This window comes from Callospermophilus lateralis, chromosome X (genome assembly GCF_048772815.1).
Source record: "Callospermophilus lateralis isolate mCalLat2 chromosome X, mCalLat2.hap1, whole genome shotgun sequence".
Taxonomy (NCBI): domain Eukaryota; kingdom Metazoa; phylum Chordata; class Mammalia; order Rodentia; family Sciuridae; genus Callospermophilus; species Callospermophilus lateralis.
In genome coordinates this window covers 46925748-46948067 of record NC_135325.1, presented here as the reverse complement: position 1 = coordinate 46948067, position 22320 = coordinate 46925748, and the positions used below count along the sequence as shown (strand labels likewise).

The following is a 22320-nucleotide window of genomic DNA, read 5'->3' as shown; positions in this document are numbered from 1 at the left end:
TACAATGTCTGTTGTTAATAGTATTGGAGCAAAGTTAAATTCTTATTTTTATTCATTTCACTATGGTTATGCAACATATTAATATTAGGAAAATCTGAATCAAAGGAATAGGGGGGCTCTGAAATATTTTTGGAACTTTCTTATATATAAGACTATTTTAAAATAAAAGGTTTTAAACATGAACTCAAACAACATTTAACATTCCTTCTTAATCACAATCATTCAAGGATGTAGAAATAAAGTAGAAAATTTAAAAAGCTGAATGAAATAGAAAATTGCCTTGAATATACACTAAGTCAAAAATTGACCATTTTTCTAGGGTTATTCTACTTCAAAAAGATTCCTTTTAAACAATTTTAGGTATCTGATTTACCTTATTTTCTTTGCTGATGTAGTCCAGCTGCAAACACCAAGGATGAGTCCAGATTCTACTTAACATTTGAAAATCTTGGAAAAGTTTTGCACCTGCCTTTCCTCTTCCACCTTCATTACTATTACCTACACCTAATCGAAAGGAAAAAAAAAAAAGAGTTTAAGATGCAAGAATCCTTTATTTTAACCAAGGTATTTCCAGATTAGAGGAATTATTTGTGATATGGACCCTTTGGAAGTGTGTAAAAGATCAATCTTGCTTTTTAGAAATACATTCTTTACCACAAAAAATAAATAAAATTGTGAAAGAAACCCATTGTACAGAAACTATCAAGAAGCAAATTTGTGACACAGAAATATGTGATTTAAAGTAATAATGCATTAGAGGGCTGTGGAAATAATTCAGTGGTAGAGCACTTCCTCAGCATGTACCAGGCTCCAGGTTTCAAAACAAACAAACAAACAACAAAGAAAACACATTAAGAGGGCTGGGGATGTGGCTCAAGCGGTAGCGCGCTCGCCTGGCATGCGTGTGGCCCGGGTTTGATACTCAGCACCACATGCAAAGATGTTGTATCTGCCGAAAACTAAAAAATAAATATTAAAAAATTCTCTCTCTCTCCCTCTCTCTTTAAAAAAAAAAAAGAAAGAAAACACATTAAGAAACAAAATAAATGTAACAGCAGGCAAAATAAGGACCTGAAATTTTAAAGTACTGATGAATTTAAAAGATCCAGAGATATCAATAACAACATTATATAAAAAATACTTTGGGGTTTACGATTAATACTAGCATATTTTGTTGCCTTTAATCATAACTAAAAAAAAAGCTGCCATTTTAGACAGACATTTTAAAAAAACATACATTGTCTTTTTTTGTATGAGTTCTTAAAGCCCCCTAGATTCTCTATTCATGGGCTCTAGATTAAAAACTCCCATTTTAGGTCAAGCCTTGCTCTATATACATAGTCCTGTAGCAACTTTCTCCAAGTATGCTTGTTCAAAAAAATGTACTTCTAAAAATTGTAAATATTGGTTTTATTCTGTCCAACATACCACCACTGAAGTATCTTTAAATAAAAGCAAAATGAAAAGGGAATGAAAACACATTACATTATATGGTAAGATTATCAAGGTAGCAAAAGGCAAGACAAAAATTAAAAGGATAAAAACAACATTTAAGTAATAACATATTTTCCTATTCATAGTTTTTTGGAATTACGGTGCTAGGGATTGAATCCAAGGCCTTGCACACATTAAGCACATAACCTCATCCCCACTATCCAGTTTTAAACCATATTAGTTCACCAGTAATTAGCAAGCATTAGGAGAGAAAATTTAGTAACAAAAATGAAAATAAAAAACTTAACATAAATCTGTACTTATTATTTTGCCAGACAGATGTATTTTCATTGTGTGTAACAGAAATCATTACTCTGAAAACAAAGTATTTAATTTCTTGGAATACAACTGCTTACAACATTTTATCATAATTGTTTTTATTTCTCTAAGGTCAGTCATATACTGTTTCATTCCTTATTTATGTCTTTTCTATTACTTTGTAAGTATAGCTAAAGTCTTATCAACTATGTTAATCTTTTCAAAGAACCTACTTTTGGTTTCAGTGATTTTCTTTGTTGGTTTTCTAATCTTAGTATTTGTTATTTCCTCCTTTCACTTAACTGGTGTTTAGTTTGCTCTTATTTTACTTTTTCAAATGGAAAGTTAGATTATAAAGTTCTTTCTTCTTTTTGAACATAAGGATTTTGTAACTATATATTTCCCTCTAAGGATTGCCTTAACTGCACCTTATATTCTGATACCTAGGTGCTTTCATTCGCATTGATGTCTAAATATTTTTTTTTTATTTCCTTAGTGATTTCTTCTTTGAACCATGGGTTGGTTAGAAGTGAGTTATCTAAACATATTGGTGAATTTTTTAAACTTTCATTTAATTACTGTTTTTAATTTTATTCTAATGTGGTCAAAGAAAATACTTAGGTAATAAGAAGAATGTTAAAGAAGTTTGTAACAATAACCATCTAAATTTAAGAAGTAAAAATAAATACACACACGTATATGTATATATGATATATATACATATATACAAATACATATATACACATATACATATATATGTATATATTATACATATGCGTATACACACACATTATACACACACACACACACACACACACATACACACACACACATACATAAACGACCTAACTTTATACCTTAAGTATCTTGAAATAAATCAAACAGAGATTAGGTAAACCATAGAAAAAAATATCAGAAAAGCCAGAAGTTTTTTTTTTAATAAAATGCAAACACTTAGCTAGATGAAGAAAAACAGAGAGAATATTTAAATAAATAAAATCAGAAATTACACCTGATGCCTTGGAAATAAAAAAAAAGATCATGAAGGACATATATAAACAATTATATACAAAAAACTGAAAAGCCTCAAAAAATGGATAAATTTCTAAAAACATACAACCCTCCAAAAATTAATCAAGGTAAAAAGAAAGCAAAAACAGAACAATTATAAACAGATTGAAGGAGTAATAAAATTTTCTGAATAAAGAAGACTTTCAAGACTGAATCTACCAAAAATTCAAGGAATCAATCAGTACAAATCCATTTTAAACTCTTACCAAAAATTACCAAAAATACAGTTAGAAGGAATACTTCCAAACTCTTTTTACGAGGCCACCATTACCCTGATACCAAAGCCAAACATGTATTATTACAGACAAATATTACTTGGGAACATAGATGTTAAAATCCTTAATAAAATACCAACAAACCTAACTCAACAATATGGCAACATGATGATACACCATGACAACTATGATTTATTCCTGGGATGACAGGCAGAACTAACATATATAAAACAATCAATGTAATATACACATTAACAAAAAGAAAGAGCAACTCAGTGTAGAGTGCTTGCTTGGCATATGTGAAAAAACTATCTTAATTATCTAAATAACAAATAGTATTTAACAGTATTCAATATTCTTTCATGACAAAAAAAATCTCTCAACAAAATAGGTATACAAGGAAATTTCCTCAGTATCACGTCAATGGAGAAAATGGAAATGCTTTTACTCTGAGATGAAATATAAGGCAAGGATATATATGCTGGCTGCCAATATTTTGCACAGTACTAGAAGAACTAGCAAGAGCATCCAAATTAGAAAAGCAGAAGTAATAGGAAAACTATATATATACATGCAAAACAATGAAACAGGTAAGAATATCTTACACTACAAAACAAAACTTTTGATATTGGCCTTGGCAAAGATTTTATGGATAGCTCACTAAAAGCACAAAAACATAGAAGTAAACGTAAAAAGTAGTACCACATTGAACTACAAAGTACTTGTACAGCAAAGAAAGCAATGAAGAAAATAATAAGAAAATGGATGGAAAGAAAATATTTGCAAACCATGTATCAAGTAAGAGGTCATTATAAAAATATATCTGTAGCAAAAAATGAATAATGTATGTTATTCTAGATTTTTTTCTGATACAACTACTTTAAGTTATGAATGTTCATCTGAGTACTGTTTCATCCTGAGAGCCTGATATTTTAAGCTTTTATCTTGAGTTCAAAACACTTTTTATCTACTTTTCTTGTGCTTTTTTCCTTGACCTCAGAGACACTTAGAAGTGCACCACTGAATTCTGAAATAGTTGATGTGAGGGTGGGGTCCTATATATCTTAGAGTGACTGATTACTAATATAATAAACCATGCAGGAAACAGTCTGCATGATTTCAAATTTTAAAAAAGTACTGGAAATGTTTTATATTGATTGTATTGGTTACATACATCTCAAAATTGATCAAATTTCATACTTTAAATATGTGCATTTTATTGTATTTCAAATTTACCTCAATAAAGCTATGGGGAAAATGAATAATCTAATTTAAAAATGAGCAAATAACCTGAATAAACAGTTCTCCAATTAAGACACAAAAATAGCAAACAAGTATATAAAAAGGTGCTCATCATCACGAATTCTTAGAAAAATGCATATCAAAGCCTCGATGAGGGCTGGGGTTGTGGTTCAGTGGTAGAGCACTTGCCTCACATGTGTGAGGCACTGGGTTCAATTCTCAGCACCATATATAAATAAATGAATAAAATAAAGCCCATCAACAACTAAATTTTTTAAAAGCCTCAATGAGCTTCACACAGTGGAACACATGGGAGTCTGAAACAGACTGCAAGTTTAAGGACAGCCTCAGAAATTTAGCAAAATTCTAAGCAATTTAGTTTGACCCCATCTCAAAATAAAAAACAAAAAGGAACAAGGATGTGGCTCGGTGGTAAAGCAACTCTGAGTTCAATCACTAGTAACTACAAATAGACAAACATAAAAGGAAAGAAAAAGAATAGAATAATAAAGGCTAGGGATATAGGTCAGTGGTAGGGCAACCCAGTGTAGTGCAGAGAGAAAAGGTGGGGGAGATCTATCAAATGATCTTTTGGAGAAATGGTTTACAGAGTAAGAAAGCTTGATAAATATCAAAAGAAAAAGAAGGCTGAGCATTTTGGTGAACAATGCAATCCCACCTACTCAAAGAGTATAAGGCAGATTCGAGGCCAGCCTCAGCAATTTAGCCAAACCCTGTCTCAAGTTAAAATTAAAAGGTAAATGGATGGAACTGGAGAACATCATGCTAAGCAAAGTAAGTCAATCCCCCAGAACCAAAGGCTAATTGTTCTCTCTGATAAGTGGATGCTGATCCCTAACATGGAGGGGGGGAGTCATAAGAAAAATGGAGGAACTTTGATTGGGCAAAGGAGAGGAAGAATAGGGAGGGTGCAGGGGTGGGGGCGCAGGAAAGATGGTGGAATGAGATAGACACTATTACCCTAGGTACATGTATGGCTACACATATGGTGTGACACTACATCATGTACAACCATAGTAATGTAAAGTTGTGCAACAATTGTGTACAATGAAATCAAATGCATTCTGCTGTCATATATGTCTAATTTAAATAAATAAATAAATTTTAAGAAAGGGGGCTTGGGTCTCTCTTCACATTCTTGATTGTTTCCTTTGCCATAAAGAAGTTTTTACTTTGATACCATCCCACTTAATGATTATTAAATTTATTTCTTGCATTTTAGCAATCTTATTGAGGAAGTTGGATCTTAAACTGATATGATGGAGAATTGGGCCAACATTTTCTTCTAGTAGGCACAGGGTCTCTGGTCTAATGCCTAGGTCCTTCATCCACATACAGTTGAGTTTTGTGCATGGTGAGAGATAGGGGTTCAATTTCATTCTATTATATATGAATTTCCAGTTTTCTTAGCACCATTTGTTGAAGACACTATCTTTTCCCCAATATATATTTATGATAACTCTGTCTAGTATGAGATAACTGTAGGAATGTGGGTTTCTTTCTGTATTTTCTGCTATGTTCCACTGGTCTTCATGTCTATATTGGAGACAATACCATGCCATTTTTGTTACTTTAGCTCTGTAAGATCTGATAATGAGATGCCTCCTACTTCACTTTTCTCACTAAGGAGTTCTTTGGCTATTCTGAGACTCTTATCTTTCCAAATAAATTTCATTACTGCTCTATTTCTATGAAGAACATCACTGGGATTTTAACAGGAATTGCATTGAATCTGTATAGTGCTTTTGGTATGGCCATTTTGATAATATTAATTCTGCCTATCAAAGAACAAGGGAGACCTTTCCATGTTCATTACATTACACTGAGACTCCATTTGATGCCAGTCAGAATGGCAACCATCAACAATACAAGTACGGGGCTGGGGATGTGGCTCAAGCGGTATCGCACTCGTCGGGCATGCGTGCGGCCCGGGTTCGATCCTCAGCACCACACACCAACAAAGATGTTGTGTCTGCCGAGAACTAAAAAATAAATATTAAAAAAATTCTCTCTCTCTCTCTCTCTCTCTCTTTAAAAAAAAAACAATACAAGTAACAATAAATGTTGGTAAGGACGTGGGGGGAAAGGTACACTCAACACTGCGGGTGAGACTGCAAATGGGTGCAACCACTATGGAAAGCATTATGAATATTCCTCAGAAAACTAGGAATGATACCACCATTTGACCCAGTTATCCCAAAGGTCTTAAAAGCAGCATACTACAGTGATGCAGCCACATCAATGATTATAGCAGTTCAATTAACAATAACAAAACTATGGAACCAACTTAGGTGCCCTTCAACAGATGAATGGACAAGAAAATGTGGTATATACACAATGAAATATTACTCGGCCATAAAGAAGAAATTATGGCATTTGCCAGTAAATAGAACTGGAGGCTATCATGCTCAAGTGAAATAAGCCAATCCCCAAAAAACAAAGGTTGAATGTTCTTTCAGATATTCAGGTGATAACACAAAATGGGGGATGTAGAGAATAGAAGTTCAGTGAATTAGACAAAGGGGGAGGAGGAATAGGAATGGAAAAGATAGTAGAATGAATCAGACATATAACTTTTATATGTATGTTCATATGTGAATACGTGACCAGTGAAACTTCACATCTTGTACAACCACAAAAATGGGATTCTAATTAGAATAAGTTATGCCCCATGTATGTGTAATATGTCAAAAACACTCTGTCATGTGTACCTTTTAAAAAAATGGGCTTGGGTTGTACTACCTGAGGTGTAGCTTGCGGAAAGGAAGGAAGGAAGGGAGGGAAGGGAAGGGAAGAAAGGGGAGAGAAGGGAAGGAAGGGAGGGAGGGAGAGAGGGAGGGAGGGAGAGAGGGAGGGAAGGAGGAAGGAGGGAGCAAGCCAGAATAGTGGTATACACCACTCACAGAACTCAGTTGGTAGGATTGTTTCTTAAAGAGAGAGAGAGAGACAAGAAAGAAATGAAAAACAGAAAAAAAAGGGGGGGCGGAGCAAAATTTGAAGAGAGAATTCAACACACATAATATCTTTGCATACTAGATATGTGTACTTTTTTTGTTTTTTGTACTGGGCACTGAACCCATTAACCTATATCCCTAGTCCTTTTTATTTTGAAACAGGCTCTCGATAAGTTACTGAGACTGGCCTCGGACCGACCATCATCTTCCTAAAGCTTTCTAAGTCACTGGGAGAACAAATGTGCATCACTACAGTGCACCTGGCCTTGTTTTTATACTACACAGAATTATGCATTGTTTTATAACCATTAATACATGATACATTGTATAGATTCCTATTAAGGCATTATGGTACATACATTATTATATTTAATGTATCTTACTTCATGGCATTAGATTAAATTGATGTATCATAATCTAAACTATCCCCAGCCAGGTGCCATAGTGCATGCCTGTAATACTAGTGGCTTGGGAGTCTGAGGCAGGAGGATCCTGAGTTCAAAGCCAGCCTCACCAAAAGCGAGGCAGTAAGCAGACAACTCAGTGAGACCCTGTCTCTGAATAAAATATAAAATAGGGCTGGTGATTTGGCTTAGTGGTTGAGTGCCCCAGAGTTCAATCCCTGGTACCCAAATAAATAAATAAACAAACCCCAAAAGTTGAGATTTTTGGTTAACTTCCAATTTTCATTATTACAAATAATGACAAAAATAAAAAAGAGTTAATATTAAATAAAAAGATGGATTGTAAAATTCCAGTCATTAAAAAATATTTTCCTAGTGTTTTTTAATGCTCCTTAAGAGTTAATTATAGATAATCCATAAACAAAATTAAAAACATTTCTACACAAATAAAGAACATATACACTTTAAAAAATTGGAAAGCAGGATACCTAATAAAAATACCTCTTCCAATTTGGGTTTATGACACAATCGCTACTCTTATTCTCACATTTGTACATTTCAATATTTCATACACATTCCACAATGAACACATATTTCTGCAAGGAGGGGAAAAAGCTTTAAAAATCTGATATAAGCATTCTTGAATATAAATTTCTGTATACATTATTAGACCTCTCCTTTGGATAAAGGCTTAAAACTGAAAATAATTATGATATACCTTACCTAGTTAAAGACAAATTAATATAAGCATTAAAAAGCCCAATTCACTATATCCTTAACAATACTCAATATCATTTTATCTTATCAGTTTAGTGGTGTCTGGCGTTCAATGATGACTCTAGTGGCATGACTACTTTTGATAATTATTATACATTCTTCCTCAAACTTGAATTATGTTATCACAATGTTAGTTATGATATTTTCAAATGTAAGATTTAAATTAACATATAATTCCAGGTACTTGAGAGTCTCAGGCAGGAAGACTGCCAGTCTGAGGCTGGTATGAGCAACTATCAAGACCCTGTTTCAAAATAAAAACTAAAAAAGGGGCTGGGGATATAGCTCACTGATAAAGCACCTCTGAGATTTACCCCCAGTACTGCTATATATAGTATTAATTTTATACATTTAATAACTTAGTTTTCCTGATTATATAAACACACATTTAGATTACTTGTATTCTGCAATTTTTGTAGAGATGTAAAACAAATAAAATAAAATAAAGAATTAACAATATTTCTACCACATAAAGGAAAGAATCTCAGTTAATGTTTTGGTATCATTTCTCCATGATTCCTTTGGCTACTTAACACTCACTCATTTAAGTCTCAGCTCTCATCTGAAATGTAACTACCTAATAATCAAGTAAACACTTTATAGCAATGATTATCAAATGGTTATCAGAAGTGTTTTTCAAAATCATCTGTAGCGTTACAAAAATGCCAATGAACAGGCCCCAGTCCAAATACACAGAATCAACCTCTAAAAATCAGAACTTAGACTCGGGCATTTTTAGACACAAAAGCTATTACTGAGTTCTGTTTGGGGATATTATTATATGATATGAAATAAAAAATTACCATTTTAATAACTGTAAATTCACAAATAATTGATATGAAGCATAATCAAAATGCTCTACAAGCATAATCACCCTCCATTTCTAGAATTTTATCATTCCTAACAAACTGTGCATCCTCTTAAAATAACTCTTCATTCCTTTCTTCCCTCAGCCCTTGGTAATCACCATTATAATTTCTGCCTGTATGTGTCTGACTATTGTAGGTACCCGTAACCAGAATTATACAAGTATTACAATTATGTCTGACTTATTTCACTATATATTAATGTCTTTAAGGTTCATCCATGTTATAGAATGTGTCAGAATTATCCTCCCTTTTTGAAACCTAAATAATATTCCATTGTATATCTATACCACATTTTTTAATGCATTCATCTGTCCGTCTACAGTGGGGTTGATTGTACATTTTTGTTTTATTTTTCTTATTATTTAGGTACTAGGTATTGAACATACGGGCACATTAACACTGACCTACAATGCCAGAATTGTTTATTTTTTATTTCAGACACAATTTCACCAAGTTGCTGAGGGTCTCACTCTGTTGCTAAGGTTGGGCTTGAACTTGAGATCCTCTTACTCCTGCCACCAACGTTGCTGGGATTACAGGTATTTGCCACTGTGCCCATCACCTTTTGGGAAATTATAAATAACACTGCTATAAATTTTGGGGTTCAATTATCCGAGTTCTTCCTTTCAATTCTTTTGGGAATATTACAAATATTTGAAAAATACTTTTGAAAAATGCCACACTGTTTTTCTCTATTGGCTATAACATCTGACATTCCTACCAGAAATATATAAGGTTTCCACTAAATCCACACCATAAGCAGTATTTCTTAGACAGCCTTTTCTTTTTTTGATAATGCCCAGCATAATGGACACAAAACAGTGTCTCACTGTGGTTTTGATTCCCATCTCTAATAACTAGTGATGATGATCATCTTTTCATGTGCTTACTGGACATTTATATATATCTTCTTTGAAGAAATATCAATTTGGGTCCCATTTTTTATATAGGTGGTTTGTTTCTTTGTTGCTGAATTATAAGAATTCTTCATATATTCTGGATATCAATCCCTATTCAGAAAAAATGATAAAAAATGATTTGAATATATTTCCTCCAATTCTGTGGGCTATCTTTCAGTGTACCACTTTTTTTGTACCAGGGATTGAACCCAGTGGTGCTTAACAACTGGGCCTCATCCCCAGCCTATTTATGTTTTTTCATTTTTAAGACAGAGTCTCACTACTTTGCTCAGGGCCTGAGTTGCTGAGGCTGGCTTTGAACTTGTGACCCTCTTGTCTTAGCCTCCTCAGTCACTGAGATTACAGGTGTGCACAACATGACCAGCCATGTGCTCCATTTTTGCATCACTATAAAACTCAAGACAGAATATGGATTGTAATATTGATTTAAGTTTAAACTCAGATTAATAATTATTTAAAAGACCACATATTCATATGTTTATAAAACCTAATTGTTTACTGAATGCATACAATTATATGTTACTAAGAACTTCTGAAACCTTTTAATAAAAGGCAGCCTATGGAATTACACTGAAAAAAAGGAGGGTTGGGGATGAAAATCATTGGTGAAGCACCTCCTTAGCATGATTGAGGCCTTGGGTTCAATCCTAAGTACCACCCTCTCCCCCCAATAAAGAAAGAAAAAAAGAAAATGGGAACCATTATCAGGGTAATGAAAATCAAAATTACAATGATTACAGATTTGTGTGACTACAGAAAGATTGCAACTTCAAAGCTAGGTGTCAATGGTTTACTGACATCCTAAGCAACTGTCTCAAAATAGAAAATAAAAAGAGGTGGGGATGTAGCTCAGAGATAGAGTGTCCCCTAGATTAAATGCTCAGTACAAAAAAATCATAATGAGTTATTTCTCATTCCTGATAGGATGGATATAATCAAAAAGAAAAAAGGTAACAAGTTCTAACAAACATGTAGAGAAGTGGAAACCATTATAAACTGATGGTGGGGGCTGGGGATGTGGCTCAAGTGGTAGTGCGCTCGCCTGGCATGCGTGCGGCCCGGGTTCGATCCTCAGCACCACGTACAAAACAAAGATGTTGTGTCCGCCGATAACTAAAAAATAAATATTAAAATTCTCGTTCTCTCTCTCCCTCTCACTCTCTCTTTAAAAAAAAAAATCACTATAAACTGATGGTGGCAATGTAAATTAATCATTGTGGAAAACAGTATGGGGTTGCTCAAAAATTGAAAATGAAACCATCATATTATCCAGCAATCAAACGTATAGGTATACATCCAAAAGAAAGGACACCAGTATGTTGAAAGGATACCTGTACTGCCATGTTTAATGCAGCACAATGCACAACAGCCAAGAAATGGAAACAAGTGTTCCTCATTTAATGAATTAATAATGTAAATGGTACATATACACAATGGAATACCTCTCAGCCATAAAAAGGATGTACTGTTGTCATTAGGACTGGAGGTCATTAGGACTGGAGGTCATTATGTTAAGTGAAATATGGAGGCACATCATGTAACATAGGTGATTCTAAAAATGTTGATCTCATAGAAATTAAGAGTAGAATGTTGTTTAAAAGAGGCTGGGGAAAGTAGAGAGGAATAGAGATGGGAACAGACTGGCCAATGGGTACTAGGTTACAGTCAGGAGAAGTAAGTTTGAAGAGATATATATTAACTCTTATTTGAACATTAGACAATCTGTACATGTATTAAAACATCACATGGTATTCCATGAATATGTACAATTTTTAACAATTTAAAAACTACTGTAAAAAAAAGAGGAACTAAGGAAAATTAAGGGGATTTTTTTATTTTCTCAAAATTCACTTCCAGTGTCTTCCTTCTTTTTGCAGTGTATTAAATGTACTATAACTCATTCCTAATAAAACTAAAATAAAAAACAAAGCACAATCGAAAAATTCTATTATGGAACAAAAGAATTTTTAAAATGCATAACATAAAAGATAATTTACCAAACATTTTCAATGCATGGATAAAATTCCAATGACTTATAGTGAGAATCAAGACAGAATACTCATTAATATAACCCATTTGGATTTTTCTTGGGGAGCAGGGCAGTACAAGAGACTGAACCGAACGGTGCTTTACCTCTGACCTCCATACTGAGCATTTTTTATATTTCATTTTAAGACACAGTCTTATTAAGTTGCTGCAGCTCTCCTCAATCTTACCTACTCGTGTATCAGCCTCTGGAGGAGCTAGATTACAGGTATGTGAACATCCACACTTGGTTTCCATTTGGCCTTTGTGCATGTTTTCAAAAGGAGGCTAATTAACACACATTATTGTACTTTAACAAAAGTGTCACACCATGAAAACCAATACCTTGTATCTAGATTCATGAATCAGAAAATAATTTAAGAATAATGCATTCAGAGTTTAAAACCTTTAGCAATTAGTGCTTCAAATATTTCTATCAATTAATATTGATCAGAATGTAGCTCCCTAAACTCTTTTAAATACTGTATTGTTCACAAAATAATATTTTAATATCTGTATCTGAGGTATTAATTCCAATTTTTAAAAATAGCTGAATCCTGAGTTGAGGATATAGCTTAGTTGGTAGACTGCTTGCATCACATGCACAACGTCCTGGATTCAATCTCCAGCACCACAAAACTAAATAAATAAATAATAGAGAATAAATACAAAGAATTTCCATTACTTTAAAATATAGATGTCTCATATTTAAAAACACTACAAAGGTATTACTTTATTTAAAATAAAACAACATGCATAAAAGGAAAAATACTATATAAATTAGAAAAGTTAGTATCCTTTCTGGACACTCTTCTTTTTCTTAAACTACAGTGTAATTCACTCATTCGGATACTTATATTTGGTTACTTCATTGCATCTACAATTTTTATTGTTCAAAATAGTACAGTAAATCTAACAGTTACCAATAGTCAAATGAAACTGTGTGCCCTATAAGAACTGAAATTTTCCTTCCACAGTCAAAAGTTGTTTTAAAACACAGCAGTTCTATAAAATATTAATATTCAACTACTATTCTCCTTAAAACAGAAAGTTGCTATGTTAGATGTGTTGGCATACACCTATAATCCCACCAACTCAGAGGCTGAGGCAGGGGGATCAAAAATTCAAAGCCAGGGGCTGGGTAGTGGCTCAGGTGTAGAGCACTTGCCTAACACATGTGATGCACTGGATTCGATCCTCAGCACCACATAAATAAGTAAACAAATAAAGTTAAACTTTTTTCTAAAAATCCAAGGCCAGCTTGGGCAACATACTAAGCTCCTGCCTCAATATTAAACAAATAAATAAATAGGCTGACAATATAGCTCAGTGGTAAAGCACCCTGGATTCAATCCCCAATTGGACCAAGATATAATAATCAAATAATACCCTCAAATATTACACAAAGGGTAGCACTTTAGTATCATAAAGTATAATTTTAATTAATGTGCGCGCACTTCCATCCTCCTCTGGTTTTTTAATCAATCATTGCATCCGCAATGGGCTCAAGGGCATTTTCTGTTTTTTGAAAAATTTACTTTATTAGTTTTAGGTGGACACAATATCTTTAATTTTTTTTAATGCTATGCTGAGGATCGTACCCAGTGCCTCATGCATGCAAGGTAAGTACTCTACCACTCAGCCACAACCCCAGCCCCCTCAAGGGCATTTTCTAAATGACAATCACTAATGAAACTTGGCATATCATGTGGGGAAAGAACCCAAGTAAGTGATGAAAAAATAAGAAATCTCTCCCCTCAGAGCCACAGACTAAGTTTTGTTATGTGAACTACTTCAGGCATAAAAAAATGAACACACACACACACACACACACACACACTAAAAAGTATATATAGATAGATAGACAGACAGACAGATAGAAATGCATTGTTTTCTAAAAACAATGCAAAGAATAACAAACTAAAAGTTCTTCTTAATGAGAAAAACAAATTCAGCTAACATTTCAGTGTAGATTAAGCAGCTGTAATTTTGATACAACATGGAGATCATTCTAAACGCCTATCTTCTTTCTGCCCTTTTTTTGCCTTCAACATTTATTAATTTGATAACTAAGAAACAATCTCATGGATTTCATTTACATGCCTTTTAATATTAATGCAATTGGAATACTTTTTAAAATATTCCAGAATCTGTGTCTTCTATTCTGGATTTATTCCATATTCATAATACTTCTAAAATAGCTTCTTACAAATAAAGAGCATTCATTAGGAATACATGCCATATTTTTTTTATTCATTTGTTCTTAGAGATTAATGACAGCATTAGTGATTTCTTTTAAATTAGAGCTATTGTGCTTTTAAGGACATTCATTCAAATGCAAAACTGGAAAGGAACTGACAAGGAAAAATTCTTCAGAAAAAGCATGTCTTTATAGAGAAGATGAAAACAATAAGTATATTGGTTACCTGTTAAGTGATCTAAGTAGTACTGATAAAGCTTGCACTGAATAGGAGTCATTCTCACAGCTAACACATATTCATGTTTTGGAGGCAAAAACTTTGTTAATGCTGTATAATCTTTCCTCTGTAATTAACAAGAAAGATAATGATAATTAGTTAATCTAAAAACATGACAGTAATAAACTGTTTGAAGAATTCTTGTTTTGATTACAACCAAAAGACACACATAATTAAACACCAAACATAAAAATTTGAAAACCATATTTGTACTTGCTAAAATCACACAATGATCCATGTATTATTATAGTAATAATTTCATATGATAATATAGTATACTCATGAAAAGATACTGCACTATATCAGTCACATTTTTAATTTAAGTAGTCATTTGACTGTTCTCAGAACAGTCTCCTCCAAGAATAATGGGGTTGGGGGGGGGGAGAAAATGGTGGGGGAATGTAGTGAGTTGTGGTAACAAAATGACTTGCTTTAATCACATTCTAATACCAATAAATCAAACTGTAGTATGGTCTGAGTTATACTATTGGTAAGATATACATTTGTGCCAAATAACACATAATCTGAGTAAAAATGTTTGCCCAGTTGAGAAAATAAGACATGCACACACACTTTGGGAAATATTTTATCATATGTATAAGGAAAAAACAGAACACTAATATGCTAAGGAAAAAAAAAAGAAAAATCAGAAAAATGATACTGGGGTAGTAGCAGCAGTACAGATAAAGAATACATAGGGGCTGGGGTTGTACCTCAGTGGTAGAGCACTTGCCTAACACGTGTAAGGCAATGGGTTCAATCCTCAATACCACAAAAAAAGAAATAAACAAAATAAAAGCATTGTGTCCATCTATAACTAAAAAAAAATATTAAAAAAAACAGTACTTATACTTGTTTGTGTAACCAACCAAACCAAATAGCATGACTTTGCCTTATATGATGGCAGTATATGAAGCCTGAGGGATAGATAGCATTTCTAATGTGATGGTTCTTTGTAGCTACCATTAAAATTTAATATCTGAAAAGAAGGTACAGATCTTGAGATTCATTAATAGTTAGCTCAGTCTCTACATACTTATCTATTCATGAATGTAAATTAACCAAAGGTCTGTATATAAACACTGTTAGCCTGTTTAGGCTACTGCCTGTAAGTGAAAGTAATAAAACTATTTCTCAAGGATTACACATCTCACTGGGCGTTGAGGTACACATGTGTAATCCCAGCAACTATGGAGGCTGAGAAAGAAGGACTACAAATTCAAGGCCAGCATCAGCAATTTAGTGAGGCCCTAAGCCACTTAACTTAGCAAGACTCGGTCTTAATAAAAAAAGGGGGTTGGGGGCTCAGGAAATAGCTCAGTGGCAAAGTACCCCTGGTTTCAGTTCCCAGTACCCCCCAAAAAAGTCTCCTTTCTTAATTCATACTGACCTCTCCTACTACTATTCCAAATAAGTGAGGTTCTGAACACTATTACTATAGAATGAAGGTAAGATTAGAAATTTCTTATTAATAATAGCTTGTGCTTTTAAGGAACTAGGTGTCTAAAGGATAAAAAATTCAAAGTACCTCTATGTTCCCTACCCCCTCCACCCATCTAAACATTAATATAATACAATATGAGATTTTAAACTTCACAAATGAATTGCTAATTGTCTGCTAAAATTCTCAATTAAATGTTTTAAAAGTTCAATGATGTATCAACTTTTGAAAACAAGCCGAGATATATAAATTTAAAACGATATGCTGAATGGGGAAAAGAAAAACAAAGTTTAAACTCAGAAAATGTTTTGGGATTGCAATAAAAAAGTGACAATATTTCATTCTTATGGAACATGTCTGTACCTGAACACATCCAGCTAACATCTCGTAGAGAATGTGAGCACGTTTTTTCATCACTCTGACATCTACCATGGTAGAATCTGCACACTGACCATTTTGAATTGGATTTATAAATCTATTCCTGAACTCCTTAATGGATCCAAGCAAATTTTCCTTGATAAAGTTAACCATGCAATGATCTAAAAGAGAAGACATTAATTCAATAACATTAATGAACCTTTAACTCAGAAAAATTCCCCCAATGAATTGCTGACCTCAAAACCACATATCAATCAAAATGAAGGTAAAAAGAATATCCAACTGAGTGTAGAATAAACATTGGTTACTAGTCTGAAATACAACTAGATTACTTAAATCAGGTGAGAAACTGAAATAAAAATTACCCTTAAATACTAGACAGGAATTTTTTTGAAAAATGACTTTTAAGAGACACAACGTATGAATAACATGGTCTACAACCCCAAAAATGATTTTAATATGATTCAACTATCCTGTGAAGCAAACATAGATATGAATAAAAATAATAAAAGGAGATAATAAGCTACTATACAAAAGATTATATTTAAAAAACCCATTACCATTAGTCATTAAAATGGCTGTCAATTGTCCAATACTACAATGTGAAGTAGCATTTTATAAATGGGATAAAATAATAGAAAAGGGAAATTAACAGAGATAAACCCTAAAACAAAGATAAAATAAAGCCTAAAGTTAAACAATAATCAGAAACTCAATAAAATAGAAAACAAGTTATTGTAAAAATCTGTAGAGTAATGCAGCAAAGAAAGTCAAATATGAGAAAATGTGGGAGGGTATAATGGAAAACTCAATTTGTTATTTGCTAAATGATTTCACCTTCCTTCTTTAGTGTCACCACACACATAAAAAAATGAAGAAACTTCACAAGAACACTATTCCTTGAATTTACTCATCTAGCCTCAGCCTCAACAAACTATTCTGCAATAGATTTAGCATGGTTTTTCATCTCCAATGCCCCCTTTCTAAAAATGTTCATATTGGGCATTTCCTTTTATTTAACAGTACCTCCCCTAAAACTGAGTAAGTATCTTTACAATGTTTCCTGAGTAAAGAAATGTGCCTTTGTAAATATTAAAGTATTTCAGACTCATAATATTTTATATTTTTATTCCATATTTTTATCTGCACAATCACAAGGGCACATCTTTTGATGGTAGTTCACCAGTCATTTATAAAGCATCTCACTTGGAAAATATGGTATTCTTTCACAATAGACTAGGATGGACATACATGGATCATAGTCAGGAACTACACCGAACAGAGAAAAGGCTAATTGCAGAAGTTGCAAAAATACACTTGAGGCAAACCAATACTCTACAGCATAATTGCAGAAATAAACTCACACTCAATTAGGTTATTTTGAAGCGGTGTTCCTGTTAAAATAATCCTCCTCCTTGATCGTATAGAATTCATAGCTTTTGAAACAGCAGATGCTTCATTTTTTAGAATATGACCTTCATCACAAACAACAAAGTCAGGGCCTATAAAAATGTATAAAAAATGCTTAATATAATGAAACTAGAAATGTGATGCACATAAGCAAATTTAATCCTCTTAGAGCACTGTTTTTGCAGGAAGATAATAAAACATTAGGAGTATAATTATGTTTATCTGCTGCTGTATTTGGTTAATATGGCATTAATTAGTATTAATTATAACCCACCAGAAGAAAATTAAAGTAGTATTATAAATGGTACTTAAGGTCCACTAAATGAGTATACAAATTTGGACAAAAATAAAATGTCAACCATTTTAAAACAGAAAAGAAAAGCACCAGGGGACAAAACATGCCTCAAAAAGACTTGGAGTATTCAATAAAGCAAATATCTTTTAGTTTCTGAAGATAGTATTTTGGCATTAGCATATTAGGTTAAACTTACTGGCAAAGGCTAACAGCAATCTAGATATACATATAAAGTGAAATTACAAAAGTTACCTTATAAGAAAGAATATAATGAATTGAAAAAAGTCAGTCAATATTTCTAAATTATTCTTAATAACTAGGACTCACTGTTGGGGGAAATTGAACTAGAAAAGTATCATTAAACTGGTTGTTATGTGGGTATGGGTGGAGAGAACATCATCTTTCTTCTGTAAAAGATCTCCCAATTGAGAGTGACTCAGAAGTAACACTACAACCTTTTAAAAAAACAACAAAACATTTTTTTGACTACTGAAGTATCCTACCTACACAATTTACTTGCTGGTTGACATACACACATATATTACTTAAATACTGCTCTTAGCAATACCAGCTGTCAAGCTTCATCTGTTACACATTAGAGAAAATTCGTCTTCTACATGACTTTAAGAAGTCACTTCTGGGCTAGGGCTGGGGCTCAGCAGTAGCGCACTTGCCTAGCATTTGTGAGGTACTGGGTTCGATTCTCAGCACCACATATAACTATATCAACAACTAAAAACTTTTTAAAAATTAAAAAAAAAAGAAGTAGTAACTTCTGAGCTGGGGTTGTGGTTCAGTGGTAGAGAGCTTGCCTAGCATGTGTAAGGCCCTGGTTTGATTCTCAGCACAACATATAAATGAACAAAATAAAAGTCCATTGACAACTTAAAAACAAACAAAAAAAAGAAGTAACTTCTTCAGAACAACAGTTGAAAAATAGAATTGTTAGTCAAGAGTGATGGGTATCTTCTGAAAGTCCCAAATCTTGATGCAAAAAACCCCAGGAAGACTCACTAAGAATTTTCGCCACTTGGCATATACTATAATAAATAATTCTAATGTCAGTTCTGATCTTACATATACTACTCTACATTTTGAATGGATAAAGTTTCCCTAGAATTCAATATTGTGCCCTGAATCCATTTGATTTGTTGCTTATTTTAATGTTTCAAAACATTAACTGGAATCATTCTATCTTTGTTTTCTTACCTCTGTGCCCTTTGATCCACTTAGCTCTTGTTGTCCCTTTTGCATTACCTACTACTGCCTTGAATCCCATCATTTTCTTGTTTTGATCTTGCTTTTTATTATTCTATTCAATCTTTTCTTTTTCTCATTTGCCCAATTTTTTTCTACTCCCCTCTTCAGTCCCTATAGAAATTAATAGTAATTTGACTAATAGTTAAATTCTCTACCTATTCCAGAGCCTGATGATTAATTTTATATCTACAGAGAATGTTTTCCACAAATTTGGGTTTTTTTCCCCTAAGGTTTATTAGTATGTGGCTTTGTTCTAAAGCGATAGTAGTAAATAGGGCTTATTGTCTCTCAAAGTGGTACTGATACTGGGTACAGCAAAGAACACATGGTGAATGAGAATATCTACACCTGAATAGTCACCCAATGGCGGGGCACTTAAAAGAAAGCTCACTAAATCTTCCCTTGCATAAAAGTAGAAGCTATATGGGCTGGAGTTGTGGCTCAATGGTAGAGCACTTGCCTAGCATGTGTGAGGCACTGGGTTCAATTCTCAGAGATGCATGTAAATAAATTTAAAAGAAAAACAAAGGTACATTGACAACTAAGAAATTTTTTTTAAATTAGAAGGAATAATCATCACAGCAGATGAGTAGACATACAAACATCAAGGGAACAAATTACCTCAAACAGCTCACAACGCTTTACCATCTGATCCCACTGAGACCGTAGTGAAGGAAATGTTAGAGAAAGAATTTAGAAAATTCATATCTAAAATTTTCAATGAGCCAAAAGAAAATGTAAGGAATGAACTTAGAGAAAATACAGGAAGTGAAAGATCATTTTAACAATGACAAAGAGAATCTGAAAAAGAAAACACAGAAACCCTAGAAATGGCAGACCTAATAAATTAAAAATTCATTTGAAAGTATCATCAACAGATTAGAACACTTTAAAGACAGATTTTGAAACTCTGATAATCTTGAAAGTAAGTCATCAATAAAGAAAAGATGCTAACAGACTATCACAAGAATATTTTTAAAATCAGGAGTAAGTTTAAGAGACCAAATTGAAGAATCACTGGTGTAGGCAATGGCACTGAAATATAAACTAATGAAATACATAACTTTTTCAATCAAATAATATCAGAAAAATTCCTAATTTTAGGAATGAGATAGAAATCTAAATAAAAGAAGCATCTACAACCCCAACTAAGCAAGATCGAAGAAGATCCTCTCTATGACACATCATTAAAATGCTTAATATATAGAATGAAGATAGAACTTTCAAAGCTGCAAGAGAAAAATGGTGGGTCACATTTAGAGTTAAAGCGAACTAGGGTGTCCATTGATTTCTGAACCTAGATCCTAAAGGCTAATGATTTCTGAACCTAGATCCTAAAGGCTAAGAGGGCTTGAAATAATACATACCAAGCCTTGAAACATAACAAACAAATACCAACCAAGATTGTTATATTTGCCAAAGCTGTCCTTCACACAAGAAGATGAAATTAAACCTTCCAGAATAAGTAGAAACAAAAGAATTTATAACTACTTAGCCAGCACCACATAACATACTCAATAAAATACTACATGTGGAAGAAATGAAAAATAAAGCCAGCATCCCACTAGAATAGTCACAAAAAGGAAAATCAATTATCCATTAAAATTTAGAAATAAATAAAAATAACAGGAAATAAAAATCATATTCTATAACACTAAAAGCCAATGATCTAAATCTCTCTGATCAATCAAAAGACATATATTCAGCTCCTGAGGCTGAAGCAAAAGGATCACAAATTCAAAGCCAGCCACAGCAATTTAGCAAGGTCCTCAACAATTTGGTGAGAGCACATCTCAAAACAAACAATAGAGGCTGGAGTTGTGGCTCAGTGGTAGAGCACTTATCTGGCATACGTGAATCACTGAGTTCAAGTCTCAGCACCTCATATAAATAAATGAATAAAATAAAGGTCCATCAACAACTTAAAAAAAGAAAGTAAGAAAGAAAGAAAAAAGAAAAATCTGGGGATATGGATCAGTGGTTGAGTGCCCCTGGCTTCAATCCCTGGTATGAAACAAAGAAAGAAACAAAAATATAATTGGCATATTAGCAGAGGGGATTAAAAAATAAGGCACAACCATATTTTATTTATAAGAAACTCATCTCATGGGCAAATATTCCACAAGCTAAAGCTGAAAGGATGTAAAAAGATATACCATGCAAAAGACAAAGTAAACAGAGGAAGTTTCTTGCATATCAGAAAAAAATAAAATTTAAGACAAAATTAATCCAAATAGACAAAAAATTCTGGGCTGGGGATGTGGCTCAAGCAGTAGCGCGCTCGCCTGGAATGCGTGAGGCCCGGGTTCGATTCTCAGCACCACATACAAACAAAGATGTTGTGTCCGCCGAAAACTAAAGAATAAATATTAAAAAATTCTCTCTCTCTCTCCCTCTTTCTCACTCTCTTTCTTTAAAAAAAAAATTCACTTCATACTGGTTAAGGGAATCATCCAACAAGAATATATCATGATGGTAAATATGTATGCCCCAATCATCTGTGTACTGTCAACATAAAACAAAACTGCAATATAGAATTGAACAGACCAAAATACAATAATAGTAGGTGATTTCAACACACCTCTCTCACCATTAAATAGATCATCCAAAGTAAAGATTTGTCAGAACTAAAAAAAAAATACTATAAATCAATTAATGAAGTTATGTTTTGATAAACTCACATTTCCAATACACGATTGAAAATGCATTCAGTACACCTCACCTACGGAACTCTACCAAAGGCTATAGTTTAGCAACACAATATACTTCAGAATTTTGGTTGTTTACACCCATGATCAAATGTACAACT

General features: G+C 33.2%; 1 protein-coding gene across 7 annotated transcripts in view; it reads right to left on the bottom strand.

Annotated features, from left to right (window-relative positions):
* Atrx (ATRX chromatin remodeler) overlaps window positions 1–22320 on the bottom strand; it is a 225314-nt gene that overhangs the window by 65383 nt on the left and 137611 nt on the right. For all 7 annotated transcript variants that reach the window (XM_077107628.1, XM_077107623.1, XM_077107626.1 and 4 more), the window contains 4 exons: window positions 17911–18048; window positions 16532–16707; window positions 14677–14794; window positions 374–504 (listed from right to left, as the gene is read on the bottom strand). In XM_077107628.1, the coding sequence (XP_076963743.1) occupies window positions 374–504; window positions 14677–14794; window positions 16532–16707; window positions 17911–18048 (563 nt within the window). The remainder of the gene's footprint in view (window positions 1–373; window positions 505–14676; window positions 14795–16531; window positions 16708–17910; window positions 18049–22320) is intronic.